Raw genomic sequence first — 20918 nt, forward strand, 5'->3', positions numbered from 1 at the left:
AGACAGCTAGACAGACAGACACACAAGGGTAAAACAGTCTATCCCCCTCTCCTTCAGAGCGGGGGTAAAAAAAACAGTTGTTTATTCAAACGCTACCTACTACCCTAGAAATAATTACCGGTATTATATAACATTAAAAACATTTGAAAGCACTACAGGCAACCATCTAAGGAGTGAGATTTTGGTATCTGTTGAGAAGAATGACTTTGCCATGCTTACCTTCTGTTTGTGATTTCTGAAGAGACACAAACTCGTTGTCCTGAAGGAACTGTATACAGGCATCAATCATGTCCTGTGTCTGGTCAGAGCTGGTCTCCAGGGACGCCACTAACATAGTACAGGAGGCATAGGCCGCCACATCTGTCACTGACACCGCCACACCACTGACAACTATCTGTATAATGTATATATAGATATAACATAGTACAGGAGACATAGGCTGCCACATCTGTCACAGACACCGCCACACCACTGACAACTATCTGTATAATGTATATATAGATATAACATAGTACAGGAGGCATAGGCGGCCACATCTGTCGAAGACACCTCGACACAACTGACACCTATCTGTATAATGTATATATAGATATAACATATACAGATATACCACATCTGTCACAGACACCACCACACCACTGACAACGATCTGTATAATGTATATATAGATATACCATAGTACAGGAGGCATAGGCTGCCACATCTGTCACAGACATCGCCACACCACTGACAACTATCTGTATAATGTATATAAAGATATAACATAGTACAGGAGGCATAGGCATGTGTCACAGGCCACACCACTGACAACTATCTGTATAATGTATATATAGATATAACATAGTACAGGAGGTATAGTCTGCCACATCTGTCACTGACATCGCCATACCACTGACAACTATCTGTATAATGTATATATAGATATAACATAGTACAGGAGGCATAGGCTGCCACATCTGTCACAGACACCACCACACCACTGACAACTATCTGTATAATGTATATATAGATATACCATAGTACAGGAGGCATAGGCCACCACATCTGTCACTGACACCGCCACACCACTGACAACTATCTGTATAATGTATATATAGATATAACATAGTACAGGAGGCATAGGCTACCACATCTGTCACAGACACCACCACACCACTGACAACTATCTGTATAATGTATATATAGATATAACATAGTACAGGAGGCATAGGACGCCACATCTGTCACAGACACCACCACACAACTGACAACTATCTGTATAATGTATATATAGATATAACATAGTACAGGAGGCATAGGCTGCCACATCTGTCACAGACACCCCCACACCACTGACAACTATCTGTATAATGTATATATAGATATAACATAGTACAGGAGGCATAGGCCGCCACATCTGTCACAAACACCACCACACCACTGACAACTATCTGTATAATGTATATATAGATATAACATAGTACAGGAGGCATAGGCTGCCACATCTGTCACAGACACCCCCACACCACTGACAACTATCTGTATAATGTATATATAGATATAACATAGTACAGGAGGCATAGGCTGCCACATCTGTCACAGACATCGCCACACCACTGACAACTATCTGTATAATGTATATATAGATATAACATAGTACAGGAGGCATAGGCTGCCACATCTGTCTTAGACATCGCCACACCACTGACAACTATCTGTATAATGTATATATAGATATAACATAGTACAGGAGGCATAGGCTGCCACATCTGTCACAGACACCACCACACCACTGACAACTATCTGTATAATGTATATATAGATATAACATAGTACAGGAGGCATAGGCCGCCACATCTGTCACAGACACCGCCACACCACTGACAACTATCTGTATAATGTATATATAGATATAACATAGTACAGGAGGCATAGGCTGCCACATCTGTCACAGACATCGCCACACCACTGACAACTATCTGTATAATGTATATATAGATATAACATAGTACAGGAGGCATAGGCTGCCACATCTGTCACAGACACCACCACACCACTGAGAACTATTACTATCATGGAGGGGCATACAAAAAACGACACACAAAAATAATGACATAACTGACAACTATCAATAAAACACACAAAATAATGTATAATACATAATAGGAGGCATAGACTGCCAAACCTATCACTGACACCACCATACATGAAATTTTTATTAGAATTTCTATTTTACACTCGAACAACTACATATTATGTCCTTTGCCGACTGTCTAGAGAATTTATCCTGCTGCAGAACTTTATTTTAACTTTGTAAATATTTTTTAAAAATTTATGAGCATATGATGATAATATTTACATTAAATCCAATAATAATCGACATAAAAATATTGTTACACATTAAAAGAAATTTAACTATCTAAGATAACCATTTCTTTGCTACCGCTTTTATTCACAATAACAAAAGGAATCAGGCTACATTACAAACCTCTAGTATGGCTCTTTTCATGCTAGAACTGAGTTGTTCCCCTTGGTGTTTGATCAGGCAACTCCTGACAGGTGGCAGTTCAGACTGTACTAAGGTCACGGCTTTACTTCTCTCACTGGGCTTACAGATCAGGATACTCTCTCCTATAATTGTGTAGTGTAATCAATGAATTATTTAATCAATATAAAAATGATATTTCTACTTAAAGAAACATGTTAATAAAGTGCCACGCCACAGCATGATACGCCCGTCAAAAAATTACAATTATCTTAAACAATCAAATGTGCAAGAAAATCATGTCAACCTTGATTTTAGATTTCCATGATTTTTCAACTCCTTAAAAAATTTGTTTGTCCATCTCCTGTGGTGTAGGCATTGATTATAACATATACATGTATTGCATCATTCATAGATTTCTATGCTGGTTGTGTTAGACCTTGCTGAATGCATATCATATTAAACAATATCAAATTAAGCTTAACAACTTAATCTATACCTAATTAATTTTGAAAATGAAAGGCTGGCCATCAAATATAAAATGACCAACAGTTCTTCTGTCTAATTCCCAAAATACACAAAGATAATGCTATGAAGAAATAATTGAGACAGCTATAGCCTTGCTACATTGAACACATTAATTAATCTTTAACTGGATGCTTGTCTACTCATTACTCCTAAGAGATTTTTGGATCTGCACTATCTACCATTAAGCATTTTAAAAAATATAAAACCTCAATGATTTTTTTGTTAGATTTAATGGCAGACAGGTTTTAATATGCAATTCATATGGATATGCTGATTCCACCCCACCCCCATAAAATTAGTTTTTTAAAGTTCATAATTTTATGTAATATCAAAACAGTTTATTATGCAAAATCAAATTAGTTTTATTTACTCCTCATCAAATTCATTTTAAAACTTATGCTAGCCAACAAGAGCTATTTTTAATCCAACAGGATTACCCATTTTCCAATATCAATATATAGATAGCACCAATGCTATCACACTAAACTCATTAATTTCTCTCTCTAATTTGACATGCAATTTTCTGTTATCAAAATTCTTCTTGACCAGTGCTTGATAATTAAACTCATGGGAGTGGTGGAATTTCTTTAACATACATTACATTTGTTATAGATTGCTGTCAAGTATATACTAAAAAAAATAAGTATTTTTCTTAATTTAACATTTTTCTAATAAGGATAGTGCAATACTTTTACATTTTTTGGAGTGTATAAATGAAGAGAAAAAAAGAGATTTTTTTTTTAATTTCACTTAAATTAAAGGTCACAGTGACCTTGAAATAGGTCGTGACACACCCTCTACCTAAGATGCATGAAGTGGCCAAGTTTGATGACTCTAAGTCTAATAGTTTTCAAGTTATGGACTGGACAGGATTTTTCCATATTTGGCTATAACTTTTTAATAATAGGTCAGAGCGACTTCTACTTTTTGTGCACAGACACACCTTCTACCCAAATTATCAGCTGTAACAAAGTTTGATAACTCTAAATTATGGTATTCAAGTTAAATACACGAGAAAAGCTAACAGACGGACGGACGGACAGACAGACAGACAGACAGACGGACATGAAGCCTATAACATAATACGTCCCGTCTTAAGACGGGCGTATAAAAAGAGTACAGCTGTATATGATGGGTCCTTGAAGTAAAATTAGTACACATTCAAATATTAGATTTAAAATTAAAATCATTAAATTTTTTTAAAAAATGATTTTAATTTTACTATATAATATTTGAATGTGTACTAATTTTACTTCAAGGATCCATCAAAAAAAATTTTCAAATTATCATAAGCTGTGAAAATTGATTAGTTAAGAGACATTCTTTTTGAAATTTCAAGCAAAGAATTTTTTTTAAAGAATTAACTAAAGGGTATTTGTCCTTTAAATTGTAACTTATATATGTATATGTAGACCAAATCAGTCTACAATTTAAATTCTTGCATTAAAGAAAGTTCCTATTTCTGTTTAAAGACAAATAACAGTGATATTTATTAAAATGTTGTTCATAGGTAGATACACCAGGTAAAGTCAATATTTCTACAGGAGAGATTTAAATAAACTTTAATTATCTTCAGAACATTTCATGTATTTTTAAACAAGTACATATTTTTTTTTTTTTACCAAATTTACATTTTGTCAACACCATACATACAGGTATATAGAAAATAAAATTTTTCAAATCAAGTTTACGCCAAATATAATTTGAAATTGCTAAATGATATCAATACCCTCAATCATGTGCATGTACAGGTATTTAAATCATGTGACCTGAAAGTAGGTCAAAATCTAGAACCAAGACCAGGAAGTTGATTGTCGGTCTCTATTATGTAGTCAGGACGGCCATCTTGTAATAACAGGTGAGACTCAATAATTATTTTATGATTCTGACTTGGTGTAAAAAAAAATATTAAAAAATTTAAAGTTCTCCGAAAATATCTTATATTCTTATAAAAAATGACATATAATTTATGTCTTGATGTGCTGATCCAGTAAAGCAATAAAGAGCTGCATGTTATCACTGTATATAATCATGTATCCCCTCCAATCAACACTTACTGATTCATGTCAATTTTGAGCTTATTTAAAAATCTCTGTCTTTTCTCTCCTTTTATTGAGAGTAATATAAATTACCGTAATACACTATACATGCTATATTACAGCAGCCACCGCCTTCATCATGTGACAGACCCCTATAATGGACCCCCGTTACAGTGCGCAAGATATCCTCCTCTGTGACCTGTGTCAAACCGCTGCATTACAGAGTCACTGTGAACTTTGTCATGTAAATCTCTGTATAGTCTGTGTTGGAAAACATCTCTCTGATTCCTCTAAAAGACACAATGTTGTACCATATAAACACAGAAAATCTACTCCTAATGTTTACTACCCAAAATGTCCAAACCACACTCAGAAACACTGTGAACTTTACTGTGAGAAATGTGACATTCCTGTCTGTTCTGCATGCATCTCCTCTGGGAAACATAAAGGACATGATTTATCTGATGCTCTGAAGAAACTCAGTTCTAAAAGAAAGTATTTTGAAAAAGACTTACAAGAACTAGAGAAAACAATCTTTCCTATATATGAAGAAATTGCATTAGATTTAAACTCTGAAAAAGAAAACTTAGAGAAACATTATGAGAAACTGACAACAGCTGTCACCAAACAAGGAGAAGACTGGCACAGAGAAATTAACATCATTGTCAACAAACAGAAATCTGAAATTGATGAGATGAAATCTAAACACCTGGCTGCTCTAAATAAACAGGAAAATGAAATCAAACAGATTACTTCTGATGTAAAACAATGCATATATGATCTGAAGAAAATGCTCGACTCCAATGATGTCTCCCTAACCTCTGCATACAAATCCAGGAATGCTGAGTTCAGAAGTTTGCCTCCTAAAGTCAATGTTTTATTACCAAGTTTCTCTCCTCATCAGATCAACACAGAACAGCTCCATCAAATGTTTGGTTCTCTGTCAGCATTATCCATTACAACAGAAGAACATGGCTACACAATGAAGACACCAGAAGCTGTATCCTGTCCTCCAGTCAAACCACTGCTTGATGAACCAGAGCTCATCACCACCATAGACACTGGGTATGACAAAGTATACAGTGTTACCTGTCTCAGTGATGAAGAAATCTGGACATGTGGATTAGACAAAATCATGAAACTCTACAACCTCCAGGGCAAACTACTGAAGTCAATCCAAACCAAGTCTGGGAATGATCCACCTGACATAGCAGTGACAAGGAGTGGAGATCTAGTTTATACTGACCCTTATACAGGAACTGTAAACATAGTGAAGAATAAAAATATACAAGAAGTGATCAGACTACAGGGGTGGAAACCTTACTTTGTCTGTAGTACCTCCTCTGGTGACCTCCTGGTTACCATGGTCAGTGATGATAATAAACAATCAAAAGTTGTCCGTTTCTCTGGCTCCACAGAAACACAAACCATTCAGTTTGATAGTGAAGGTAAACCTCTGTATTCATCTGGTGGCTACACTAAATACATCAGTGAGAACAGGAACCTGGATATCTGTGTGGCTGACTATAAAGCCAAAGCAGTAGTGGTGGTTAATCAGGCAGGAATTCTCCAATTTAAATACACTGGTCATCCCTCTACTACCAAGAAATTTTTATTTTATCCATACGGCATCACAACTGACAGCCAGAGTCAGATCCTGACAGCAGACCCAAAAAACCACTGCATCCACATCCTAGATCAGAACGGGCAGTTCCTCCATTACATTGATAACTGTGATCTACAGAAACCATGGGGTTTAGGTGTAGACACCAGAGACAACCTCTTTGTAGCTGAGTGGGACCATGGTAAAGTGAAGAAAATCAAATACATGTGATGGATCCACCATAACCATGCAGTGAATAAATAAATACCATGTTTGTTTTAATCATGACCAATTGAAGTAATTATGGAAGAAACAATGTGTAAAAAATTGTATACAAACATTTTCATTGGAATAACATTGGTATGGAATAAACTGTGTTGTTTCTTTATGATCATTTTTACAATAAAAGGTTTTAAATAATTGCCTCTAGGCATAAAGAAAATTGAATTAAACAAACTGTAAAATACTGGTGGAGATGATATACAGAATCAGTTGAACATTATATTGATTGGTTTATAACCTTACACTGAATGTCAATTTCAAAACTATTAAAAATTTGTATTATATCATGTATACTTACACTCTTATATAAGTTAAAACTTTTATGTTCAAGATTGTATTAAGAAGAAATTTTTTCTCATGGTTTATGCATTTTGACCTTATCACTGATATAATTTATAACTCCTATGTCACTTGTATGATATTTGTTAATCAATATAGTAGAAATAAAATAATGAATGACTTTTATGGTATCGAAAAAATGGGATAAAGAAATTTGAATATATCATTCTTTAGCTACCACAAAAGAGACTATAGAAGCAGAGCTTGTTATTATCATTTTATTATTTTGACAGAGAGAGAAATTACAGAGCACACGTGGGAATAATGTGTTTATTTCAATCTTTAAAATTGTACCACGTGTGTAGGAAAGTATTATACCAAAATGCATCGTGTATATTTTAATTTTACGGAATATAATTTAGTACAAAATACAAATGTCAAAAAATGTAAAATAATATGAAATAATAACTAATTGACAATCTAAAGATAGCATGTCACCCTGATGCCACTGTCTTTTATATAAGCCTCAGGCAGACAGTTTCTTGGGTAAATACGCATGTTGCCCTCAAACTCAGTCAATAAACGTATATTTTTTTTTGTGATCATTTTTATAATAATATTATTATTGTATAAAGGAAAATGACCAAGCAAAACATGGGAAAGAATTAAAAGGGTGCAGGTACAAAAGATTAATAAATATCAAAGAAAGTGCAACATGCAACTGTATTCTTAAAATTTCAAGATAATTCCTGAATATTCAAAAACCTGAAAATAAATCCTTGCATTTACATATAGGCAGTAAAGAAGAAAACATGAATGTCATTCAAAAATTATGAATCTTGTGTTATATAAAATGCCAGCCTTCAATGAATGCAAATATATGAAGGTATGATTTAACTTATTAAGTTCAAACAAACGTGCGTTGCAAAAGGTTTTCATTAATCTTAAAGTGACAGATAAAGAAAAGCCTACTAAATTTTCTGCAGCATGCTAGATAATTAATCCCAAGGGATTAATGTCACCTCTCTATCATTTTCTTCTAAATTTACAATAAGAAAGTATTAATGATAAAATAAGCTACATAAAATAAAAGTTCTTGAACTAATATATTTAGAAAAATGCAAAAAGTGAGAAAAAAGTACCCTGGTAAACGCAAAAAATCTTCAATCTATTGACCTTTATTCAATGAAATCATAACTTTCAAACAAAAATAAATAATAAAAAAATATATTTAAATACATTTCAGAGTGTTCATAACATTCCAAATTGATTTAACTTTAAAACTTCATTTGCAGACAGAGGTGGCATTAACTCAATTGATATTAAAGATAATTTACATTTTCTTCAGGAGGAAAGCTAATTAATCCCATGTGCTTTAGACCAGTATTCAGTTTACTGAAACAACTCAGCAGTTATCTCTGGATATGCATTCTTATATATGTTAAGGAATCTAAACCTTCAGTCCAAAAGACATAAAAACCAAACTTAGCATCAAAATATGTATTTTTGCCTTGTGAAATACTGTACCAAATTTGATCTTAATTGGGCAACATAAAAAAAGTTGCTAGTTCATCATAGTTAAGGAATGAAAAGCTTCAAACTAGAAGACATAAGGAATTACTTAGCATCAAAATATGTATTTTGCCTATTGAACTCATACCAAATTATAAACTTTTGGGCAACCATAAAAAAAGTTATTAGAAAACAACAGAAAATTTGTAGCCAATCAGATTGACAGACGGACAGACAGACGGACAGACAGACAAAGTGATTACTATAGGGCACCCGCAAATCCTTGCGGGGCCCTAATAATTGCCCCTTAGCAGAGAATTAATATGAAATTAAACAAACTGTAAAACACTGGTGGTTATGATATACAATATAAGTTGAACATTATATACCATAGCGTGTATAACCTTATGTCAATTTCAAAACTCTAAAAAAGATTCTCTGTCATGTACATGTATGAGTTAACAATGTTAAGTTAAACTTAAAAGAGGATGTTTATCTTTGTGTACACTTCATGTATTTTTTTTTCCATAATGGTTTATGCATTTTGAACACTGTGTTATCAATAGATATAATTTATAACTCCTATGAAACTTAAATATATGATATTTGTTAAGAGGTTAATCACTATAAAGTTGATATAAAATATATATTCATGTTTCTCTCAATGGGATAAAGAAATTTTGAAGGAAAAAAAACCCTATTAGCTCTCTATACATTTTATTGAAAAAAATTAGAGACCATGAGACTCATTTTTCTTAAACTTTGGTTAACAATGGCTAAGTTGTTCTGGAGAGCTCTACATTTTAAAAAAATTAAGCAATTTTACAAAAAAAAAATTAGCCAAAATCATCAATCAATATTAAAATAACTGACCCTGTGTATCCACCCCCTTTCTCCCAGCTCGACCAATCATCTGCTTGTAAGTCAGGAAGTCTATGGTTTTGCCGTGGAAGATGGGGGTCCTGATGACACGGCTAGAAGATCCGGAAGAGTCTAATCAATATAGGACCTTACTGACCCCTGTCTGAAATCAAATGTCTCTTCATCAAAAAACCTGCAAAATCAAACCTGCAAGATCAAGTCACAAATATATGGCAGAAATGGATCTGAAATATGATTATTATGCTAGTCAAAAGAAAAAAGTGCCATGAATCATGAATATTACTGAAAATGTTGGATTATTACTGATGCTGTGCTGTCCTTGCTGATAAATACTGGTATTTAATGATATCATTTTCGGTTTTGCTGACAAGTTTTAGCTGTTACTTATAAATACTGATAATTGCTGTAGTCTTCATCGTTAAGTTTCTTAAAACAATAACCAAAATTGGCAAAATATTTGTAACACTCTTTCAATTCTTGATGGAGACAATCTGATATAAAACATGCCTCACTGACAATCACAATACCTGCGTGATGATATGCCACCCCGTACGGCACAGTCTTCCCCAGGGTAGAGTCTAACCCCACAGGAGTCCTCCTCAGTTGTTCTACGACCTCCATCAGGGAGGCTCTGTTCAGGGGTAGAGGGGAAGAACAGTCTGTCTCAGGACCTGACCATGTATAGAAATCATCACTATGTAAACATGAACTAATCAGAGTAAAGAAGAATTTACAAAGTAGATCTGAATTTATCAAAAGTTAAACCTTAATAATTCCAATCTTCATTTTATCTATTGATTTCCTGTGTTTTGATTGGAGGAGAACACGTTCCAGAAACATCGATAAATTCTTTCAATCAGAACTACTTTCAGATGACACTGCTCGTATAAACAATGAAAGCAGTTATTTCTGGGTCTGTTCTGGCTAAATAATGAATACAAGAAACTTTAAAAGGTTAAAACAAAACTGGCAACATACTAGACTGCCTAACTGAAGCCGTGAAAATGTTTATGTCACTGTCCGATCAGAAGTGTGAATTTTAAAAACAGGCTGTCTCAACGTTCATACGTAGAAAATTGCCTCAGTCTGTATTGTTTTGACAGGAAAAGAAATTAAACAAACTCTTGCCCTATTAGCATCAAATTCATATAACCTTTCTATATTGTTATCAGTTGAATTTATATACAAGTGCAAATTGAAATCTTACACAAGTTTCGTTTTGAAGTTGTTGTTTATGTCAAATGGCCATGGTCAAAACGAACTATATGACAGTTAATGTAATTACGATATTTGGTTGACTTAAACAGCATTTCAAGTTATAAGTTTATTTAAAGATTGTTTTGACAATGTTAAGTTTTGTAACTCAGAAATTTCTGAATTACATTCCTTTACGGTAAAATGTATTCCTACGCCGTCCAGATTAACGGATTGTATGGAGGCCTCAAAGAGAAATAATTTAAATATTTTTTAAAATTCGAGATTGGAATTATAAGAATTATTTTTTGAAAAATATATGTGTAGACATTTTATACAAATAACATAAATGTGCTTCGCACTTTTATTTAGTTTGTGAGTAAAATGTCAAGAGTTTACACATCGATAAATTTTTCAAAAAGAACGTTTAATCCTATAATAACCTATAGATTGTACCTTTGACCCATTGAAAAGACAGTCTGAGAGACATACCTCCCCACACAAACAACATTAGCTGCAATAATGTAGCCCTCTCCAATTTTTTAAATTGATTAACAGAGGGCTAAATTTCCATCTTTAATGGTGCAAATATTTTTTTTTTAGGAGCGATTGCAGGCAAAATAAAATTTTTACATTCAACTAACTTCTCATAAAAATTTTTTATTCACTGTCAACAGTAGACCCCGTTAAATGCGAAAAAACTTGTAAAATAACTCTGCATGTTCCTGGTAGTTTTCTTCAGCAGCCATGACAGTTCACGCGTGATGTAATGAGACTTTCGCTTGAAATTTAGAACAACTGAATAAAGCAATTATCGGTGTTTAATTAAGCATTGAATTCATAATTTTGGCTGTCTTGATGATAACACGGCCGTGCCAAGAAATTGAATACCGCGCGTTAGCGCGGTATGATAAATTTGTGGTTTAGGTGTGTTGTAGGACCTTAACTTGCCAAAAATATGAATTCAAATGTCATTCTCTAATCATAATTGCTTTTCTCGCTAACATGTAATGTAAATTTAGTGGTTCAAACCTAACGTGGTTAATAGACGTAAGAGCCGTTTGTGACGTCAGATGACGTTAAGTGACGTTGCAAAGTTAAATTACGCAAACAAACATTGCGATTAAAAATATGCCAAATTAATTCTTTACATTTACCCCTTAATTCACATTACGTTAAATTCTACATTAATTTTTCAGGGTTGTAGTTTTTCGTTTAATTGAAATAAAACATTGTACATGTTGGTGTTTCTAGAGTATTGAAAATGCATATAGTTCCTACTGTGTATTCTAACGCGCGGTGACAAGGTTTCGCGTGTGTTATTGAAATTTGAACGTCGTGGATTTCTAATGGATTTTATAAGGAAAATTATACTGAATGTAAATATATATTAAATGTATGTGCTGAATTTCATCACAAAAACATAGGTATATAAAACCATTTTAAGTGCTATTTTTATGCAAGCAGCGATATTTATGTTTAAAATAAGGAATTCCAAAAAGAGCTCCTATAGAACCTAAACCCCTCATTGGCTGTCCCAAAATACAATCTATCAAGGTCAGTAAACATGGCGGATAAATTCGAGTTGTAAATGTTGACATACATGAAAAATAAGCAATATAGGGATCGTGAAATTTTTGCATTGGTTTACGTCTTGGATGACTACTTATTTGGACAATTAAGAAATGTTAATAAAATAGCCATTTACTGTTAATTTGAGCCGAAATCCGTGCGGGAGTAAATCACTCCCACAGCTTGCCATTAGACCTTAGATAACTAAGGATGTAGCCCTCTCCCTGAAAATCAAAAAAAAAGGTGAGACACATACATTATTCCCCACTAAAACAACATAAACTTGGAAAAACATGCTTTTTCTTTCATTCTCACCTTTCTTCAGAATGTTGTAAAACTCCCTGGCAATCGTCTCTGCCAACTTCTCACACCAGTTCTTTGTTGGACAGAAAATAAGCACTGAGTGTCCCCCACCCAATGTTTCTAAGCAAAGCAGAAACACGTTATCTGTATCCCCCTTACACACCACTCTAAGATCCACCTCCCTAATTTTCTGTAGACTGGAATCAAAGATGTCTGCCCCCAGTTTGACACACTCCGTGAGAGGTACGGGGCGGTAGTCTGTGCGGTAGAGCGTGGCGTCCAGCCAGTGAGATAGAAGGTCAAGGTTAGGTAGGGTGGCACTCATACCTACAATCTGGACTCCTTCTGTAGAGCTTTAAAGAGAAAAGGAAATATCATAAAAAATTCTTTAAAAAAATATTGAACAGTACTGAAAAATGGTGGCATTAAAAAGTCAATATATACTAGTGTACTTTATCTCTACCATTTAGTAGACAATTGACAAAAAAACTCCATGTTCATTACCCAGAATCCTCAGTGTCGGTTGTTTTTGTTGACTTTTTCTGACTGAGGAATCGGATCTTGGTGAGCATCAGTTCTAGCAGGTAGCCCCTGTGTTGGTCTCCTACAAGGTGTAACTCGTCCACCACTATTATACCTGGTGGACAGGTGAGGAAAAATTTATTTAAATGAAATAATTTTGATTCTAGATGTGGAGTCAAACTTAAGAGGCTGGGTAGTCAACAAATTAACCATCAGATATAATATCTTTTAAGATGTCAACTATCATTCGCCAAAGAAAAAAAGTTTTAAAATTTGATCATTTTTTGTATACCGGGTATATATATTTCCAAGAAGCTCTTCTTCTAAAGGAGATCAAAGTGGTCTGAAAATGGCCCCAACCTGAACCACCCAGCCCTCTTAACATGAGTTGAACTTTCCAAATCTTAAACACCAATTTATATCTTGTTGAAACAACAGACCTATTTATATCTGTATGACAACAGACCTATGAGACTGTATGACAACAGACCTTTCTTGTTGAATATATAGCTGTTGAATTATGACAACAGACCTAGCTCTAAAAATGGCCCCAACCTGAACCACCCAGCCCTCTTAACATGAGTTGAACTTTCCAAATCTTAAACACCAATTTATATTTGAGGCTTTTACAACAAATTGTTGAGACTCAGAAAATGACCTGCATATTTAAAAAAACAGACCTAGCTCGTTGAGACTGTATGACAACAGACCTAGCTCGTTGAGACTGTATGACAACAGACCTAGCTTGTTGAGACTGTATGACAACAGACCTAGCTTTATCATTGACAACAGAAGCTTGTTGAGACTGTATGGACAACTGAAAGCTTGTTGAGACTGTATGAAAGTTGAGACTGTATAAAACAGACCCCTTTGAGACTGTATGACAACAGACCAATTTGTTGAGACTGTATGACAACTTTAGCTTGTTGAGACATTTGACAAAGCTTGTTGAAACAGGGAAAACAGACCTTGTTGAGGCTATCCATGACAACAACCTAGCCCTGTTGAGACTGATAAACATACCTTGCTTGTTGAGATGTTTTGACAAAAGAAAAATTGTTAGACTGTATTTTTTTGACAAATATATGAGACTTTGACAACAGAAGCTCGTTGAATTTTGACAACAGACTTAAATGCTTAACAAATAGCTTGTTTTTTTGTATTACAGACCTACTTGTTATGTTGTATTACAGACCTATCAAAAATTTATAACACCTAAAATCTTGTTGATGTTGTATTACCTTACCTAGCTTTTGATGCTGTTTTCCTCCATCATAATTTTCAACATGTTTCCTTCTCTATGGTACACACCGCTACGTCCACCTGACTGAGCCCCCCAGGAGGGGAGTAACTCCCCATAAACCCGCTCACTACCACACCCACATCCTGGAACAGCTGCTGTAAACAAAAAATGAAAAGATTTAGTGTAACTCCCCATAAACTCGCTCACTACGACACCCACATCCTGGAACAGCTGCTGTAAACGAACAATAAAATGATTCAGAGTACACCGCTCACTATCCTGGAACAACTGCTGTAAACAAAAAATGGAAAGATTTAGTGTAACTCCCTATAAACCCGCTCACTGTAAACAAACAATAAAATGATTCAGAGTAACTTCCTATAAACCCCCTCACTACGACACCCAACATCCTGGAACAGCTGCTGTAAAGAAACAATAAAATGATTCAGAGTAACTCCCCATAAACCCGCTCACTACCACCCCCACATCCTGGAACAACTGCTGTAAACAAAAAATGGAAAGATTTAGTGTAATTCCCCATAAAACAACTCACTGTAAACAAACAATAAAAAGATTTAGTGTAACTCCCCATAAACTCGCTCACTACGACACCCACATCCTGGAACAGCTGCTGTAAACGAACAATAAAATGATTCAGAGTAACTCCCCATAAACCCGCTCACTACCACCCCTACATCCTGGAACAACTGCTGTAAACGAACAATAGTAACTCCCCATAAACCCGCTCACTACGACACCTACATCCTGGAACAGTGCTGTAAACGAACAATAAAATGATTCAGAGTAACTCCCCATAAACCCGCTCACTACGACACCTACATCCTGGAACAGCTGCTGTAAATGAACAATAAAATGATTCAGAGTAACTCCCCATAAACCCGCTCACTACGACACCTACATCCTGGAACAACTGCTGTAAACAAACAATGAAAAGATTTAGTAGAGAATTCTAAGGATAGAGACCTACATACACATAGAGGAATTACTGTAAATTTGCTCTTAAAGCGAGCGCAGCGAAGCGAGCTCTACAGACTAACGTGTAAGAACAGAGGAAATTTGGAACGAAACCTGTATAACGTCAGCCAAATTTTCCTGTGCAACATTCCCAAAATTCCCTCACTCCAAATGTTCCATCCGTATTTATTTTAAAACATACAAAAGACCAAGAATAAATATTCTTTCCCAAGATATGTTTACTTTTCTTAATTTCCACAAAGCTTAAAAGTAACAAAAAATATTTTCATCTACTGTACAATGTATTTCATTTAATACTGAACAAGACTTGTCGTCTTTTTTAACCAGATGCTCGGCTGTCTCCGTAAATTCTGACGTCATGTGACATCCCAGTCTACAATGTGTCTAGTGCAGTTTGACGTTCAACGATTCAAAGCTGTGTATAGGACTGTGCTCGCCTCAAAGGTCACACCGTAAAACATATTATGCAATGAATTTTTTACAGCATAAATTTTGTGAGAAGCACCATTAGCAAAACAAAAGTACTCGATTTAATTTTTGGGTTGATTAAATCCAAGTAAAATGTCTTGATCAACAGTCTTCTCAGAAATAATTTTTTTTCACGATTTGACTTCTAATAGCCATTTTGGGATAGTAAGTACTGGCAAAAAATAAGGAATCTACAGTATAACCTACTTGTAAAAAAAAAAATTAGCAGCTGACCTAGTTACCTGTCGATATGAATGTCAGGAACAACTTACTTGTAAATAGAACATCTTCTCTCTGGCCACAGACACAAAAGGTAGGATAAAGATGGCTTTCTTCTTTGTTTCTAGGACTCGCTTCAGGACCAGGAGTTCTGCCACCATTGTTTTACCAGCACTAGTGGGGGCCGAGTATACCAGGTTACCTCCCCCTAGAATAACACAGAAATAAAAAAGATAGATAACTCTGCAGAATAACAGTGGGGGCCGAGTATACCAGGTTACCTCCCCCTAGAATTACACAGAAATATAAAAGATGGATAACTCTGCAGAATAACAGTGGGGGCTGAGTATACCAGGTTACCTCCCCCTAGAATAACACAGAAATAATAAAGATAGATAACTCTGCAGAACAATAGTTGGGGGGCTGAGTATACCAGGTTACCTCCCACAATAAACATAAAACAATGACAATACAATCAAGAAAGACAACTCTGCTGAGTAATAATATCTGATCATGACAAGGAGCACATGGAAGGGGATGCTCACTCTATCATGGCACCTGATCCCACCACTGATTTTTAGTGGTCCGTGTTTACTCAGATTCTCCTGAATGGACTTTTGAGCTTGGATTTTGTGTATCTCCATATATTTCATTTTGACAAATTAATTAAATTTTATTAATGAAATTTTCATGCAAGTGACAAAAACTGAAATTTTATATACTGGTATTCTTAAAGGCATTTTTAAAAAAATAATGTTGCCACTACAAATCATCATCGATTGGGAAAGCAGAAACTATCTTTTTTTCTATGCCTAGATTACTCAAAACAATGTTAGTGGTTATGAGTAATATCCATATTGATTGAGTAATATCCATAATTCATTACAATTTCACTCACCTAGAACCCCGGGTAAACACAGACATTCTGCTTGCCAGGAAAACATTGAGGTGATCCCTTTATCTGTGTACTGTTTTAATACAGGGTCAGGAAGTCCCCAGTTACTTAATAACAGCTTGTCTTCTGTTAAACCTCCATCTGTATAAAAGAAATGTAGACATTGAACATATATGTGAACTACGTACTTAATGTTTGTAATGTCTGTATAATATGTATTTATTTCCCTCATTAAACATCAACTATTTAGCTTCTAATGTCTACATGATATTCTATATAGACTAGTTCTTTCATTTATTAAACATTTGAGACACTAACTGCCATTCTATGTTAGTGTATTTAAAATTTGACAATCAAAAAATAATTGATTTTCATTTTCAGCCTTAGAAATTTTCATGTATAAAACTTACATCAACTCTTAAAAATTGGCTCACATTTATTGTCATAGATTTGAATACTGTAGAAGTACTTTTTTCCACATGGTATTAATTTAAGCTATGTACGCGGTCACAAATTTTCAGCAGAAATTTACTTAATATAAATGTAAGGCATATAGTGAGAAACTACAAAATACAAATAATTTTATACCCGCGGATTAAACAGAAATTGAGATTCCGCGAAATTATGACCCCATGGAAAAAAGTTTGTCTACAGTAAATCGTCACACTCACCAGTATGATAATCAGCATTTTCCGTCATCTCTTGATTTTCAGCAACCCTTTCCTGTGTTTCAGAACTCATATTACCAGTATTTTCTTCTGTCCTTGACCTTTGACCTATCACATCAAGGTCAATCACATTCCTCTCTCCCTCTACACCCCCTCCACCTTCCTTTACTTTTTCATTGACAATTTCATTTAATACATTTCTTGGTTTCTTTCTGTTGGGCTTTCCCCCTCTACTGAGTCTAACAGAGCTATCTGCTGTGGCGGGGGTCAGGTTTTCCTCCCCTTTCTTTGTAATGGAGGATTTGTTCTGGGAGGGGAAGGGGGAGAGGAAGCTGTCATTTAGGGGACTCTGGAGGGTGAACAGGGACTTCATCAGCTGGGACTGTCGTCTTGGTAACGGGGTCACACATCCTGGTGTTGATGTCAGCTGACCAGCTCTGATCTTATTGGCTGAAATGTGAGGACAAATTAACCAATCAGTATACAGCTCTGATCTTATTGGCTGAAATGTGAGGTCAACACAGAATTAACCAATCAGTAATGAATGATAATTTCTCATGAATAAGTGTAATAAATAACTTCAAACGGATTTTCCACTTCCCTTAAGCAGGGCAAAATATAGGCCTCATTCTCAACAGCAAAATTCCTTTTTCACAAAAATGAATTCAAAAAGTTAATTTGTTCAAAGTTCTGGTAAAAAAACATGGCCAGGTTTTGGAAATCTGAATGGAAATAAACAAAGTTTTAAGAAACTTTGCAGAAACTTTAATACTGTAAATGTATTATATTTAGCATGTACAATATTTGGCGGAAATTGATGTTTGAAAAGTTAGTGTAAATTTGATTTAGCGCATTTCTTCATATTTTTATTTATGTGTATACGTGCAAGACATTTAGCTTTGTATTTGATTTAGCAGTTGCTGTGTTCCGCCAATGCCGCTAAAAAGAATACACAGCCAAATGTAATTCGTTTATAGTATATTAATTCATCTATTCTCTAATTAACAGTTCTGAATAGTTAATTTAGTAAAAGATCCATTCTATTCATTGTGTTTTTCTCTTGAAAACATTATGCAATAAAATTTCCCTATGAGCAATAAAATGTTATTAAATTCCCAATCCCAAGGAGCCCATTTAAACGCAGTAAGACTTGTTAATCTGTGTACCACTGGTTCCAAAGAAATTGGCTGAATTAGGCAATGTCTCATATTAGACAACATTTCAAACAAATGAATTTAGTGAAATCAACTTAAAGTCCACATGGTATAAACTAGGGATGTCAACGAATATTCGAGTACTCGTCTATCGTTCGATCATGTCGACTATCGACTAAAATTTCTTTAGTCGGTTATTCGTTAAAATGTGTTTCATCAAAGTAATTTTGAATTCAAGGCAATAAACTTATGTTTGCCCATTTCATTTATTTACAGATCAATATTTTCGTATGTAAAATTGAGGGTATGCTATAACTGTTCAAAGGAAATTATTTGTACGTCGATGTATGTTCGGCAAACAAATCTTCAAAATCTACAGTTTTGGTATAGCTTAAAAAAGGTAAACAGTGTTATCAAGTTTATGTGAAACAGAACTTGTATTCTGCAGTGTAACATCAAACATGATGTATTATATGCCGAATATCAGTCAAACATAGTCTTCAAATGAAACTTTCCTAAAGTAAGTTCTCCACAATAATGACAAAAAAAAGCAGATTGGGAAAGAAAATCAAACATGTTTATTAATGATTGTCTACCTCTTACTGTTTTAAATGGAGAGGGAAATTGTTTAATATTGTAGATACAAACTAAGATCCGACGTGATACATGTACAACTATTCAGAAAGAATATGAATTAAACAGCTACTACAAAATTGTAAATACATGTAAATTGGGGCCCGTTATGAGAGTAATTAAACCGTGTTTTCCTTTTCTGATATTAATTTCATACAATCATTGACTGTTTGCACAAAATTTCAGAATTAAAATTTATCCCAAGCTCTAGCCCTCTCAATGTTTTTATAAGAGACACGCTTTAATTGTTTACCTTCAAAGATCATTGACAGACACATAGAAATTGGCTTCAATTATGGGGTACATGTACTACCGCTATGTAAAGAAAGAATAAATACGAGCGTTTGATATCCTGCATTTAGATAAAATGTGCAGCTATAATATATTAATTTTGAAATTAAATACATTGGATACATATTGATGTACAGTTTTTATTTTACTACGTACATGTGTACATGTTTACAATTCAGAAATTCGTTGTATAATGGTGATAGCGTAGGTTAAATGTTGTAAACTAGTCTGTAAAAGTTAATCTGTGAAAATGATATGAAAAATTATTAAAATTAAACGAATATTCGACTATCGTTCGACTAAAGCATCTGACTGTTCGACTAAGCTGTCCGAGTAAAAATTGACATCCCTAGTATTAACATGATTTAGCAAGATTTCAGGCTATACAACATCTGGATTAGTCAAGTTTTACTGTTACAGTAGTTATTAATTTCATTTCAATATTAAATATTGACAATTTCTGTAATCTATATGTGAATCTTCTGCTGACCTTTCTGTGACCTTTGAGGCCTGTCCAGTGTCTCCATGGCAACCAGCATCTGTTCATCCAGCTCCGTACAGAAGGAGGAAGAAAACGAGGCATCAATGTCTGACCCTGTAATCTATAATCAAACATAATTAAGACATCAATATCTGATCCTACATTCTAAAAACTAAAATCAACACACAATCACATGTAAGACAATAATATACAGGTATTAAGCTTTTTGACCGTGTACGTCTACTTGTACCTGTAAACCTAGCAGTGATTTTACAGGTATGCGTAAATATCATTGTGTTCTGTTTAATTTAAGTTAACAAACTGCATGTGTACCAGTATGCATATAATGTCATTTCAGCAGTACACTTTACAATCCATTTGTATTAAATAAATCTATGACTTGAAATAAAAAAAAAATACATTAGATTTACATAATAAATTCTCAACTTCATATCAAACAATTGATGAAAAATATATATTCTGTAGTTTGAGTTTAAAAAGCTACAAGTTCTCACCTATGTGTACTTGCGAATCTATGTATACGTTGTTTACAACTAGTCTTGTAGAATTACACAGTATGCAAAATTGATCATGTAAATTGCATCTTGTCATAACCTCTACCATCTGCTTGCTGAACCTACATTTAAAAAATCTTGTCATAACGGGCCGTGTCATAACCTCTGAGTCTGA

At 34.4% G+C, this 20918-nt stretch overlaps 2 protein-coding genes across 3 annotated transcripts in view; one reads left to right on the forward strand and one right to left on the reverse strand.

The window, feature by feature from the left end:
* Window positions 1-20343, reverse strand: part of LOC134268149 (DNA polymerase theta-like) — a 32508-nt gene extending 12165 nt beyond the window's left edge. Inside the window, 12 exon segments of the mRNA XM_062750352.1 lie at window positions 220-394; window positions 2468-2610; window positions 9581-9700; window positions 10117-10260; window positions 12671-13011; window positions 13163-13295; window positions 13891-14031; window positions 14467-14578; window positions 16160-16314; window positions 17005-17142; window positions 17673-18119; window positions 20238-20343. Coding sequence (XP_062606336.1) covers window positions 220-394; window positions 2468-2610; window positions 9581-9700; window positions 10117-10260; window positions 12671-13011; window positions 13163-13295; window positions 13891-14031; window positions 14467-14578; window positions 16160-16314; window positions 17005-17142; window positions 17673-18119; window positions 20238-20286 — 2098 coding nt within the window. The 5' untranslated portion in view covers window positions 20287-20343.
* On the forward strand, window positions 4745-6939 carry LOC134268162 (E3 ubiquitin-protein ligase TRIM36-like). Of its 2 annotated transcripts, none has more exons than XM_062750362.1 (2): window positions 4745-4850; window positions 5154-6939. In XM_062750362.1, the coding sequence occupies exon 2, from the start codon at window positions 5189-5191 to the stop codon at window positions 6863-6865; it is 1677 nt and encodes a 558-aa protein (XP_062606346.1). In that variant the 5' UTR covers window positions 4745-4850; window positions 5154-5188; the 3' UTR covers window positions 6866-6939. The 2 variants fall into 2 exon arrangements, with proteins under 2 accessions (XP_062606346.1, XP_062606350.1); XM_062750366.1 differs by having other exon boundaries at window positions 4829-4850; window positions 5157-6939.
* Window positions 20344-20918: the final 575 nt, after the last annotated feature.

Source organism: Saccostrea cucullata, unplaced genomic scaffold, assembly GCF_032062105.1.
Source record: "Saccostrea cucullata isolate Sc308-1 unplaced genomic scaffold, CSIRO_AGI_Scuc_v1 ctg4209, whole genome shotgun sequence".
NCBI classification, from domain to species: domain Eukaryota; kingdom Metazoa; phylum Mollusca; class Bivalvia; order Ostreida; family Ostreidae; genus Saccostrea; species Saccostrea cuccullata.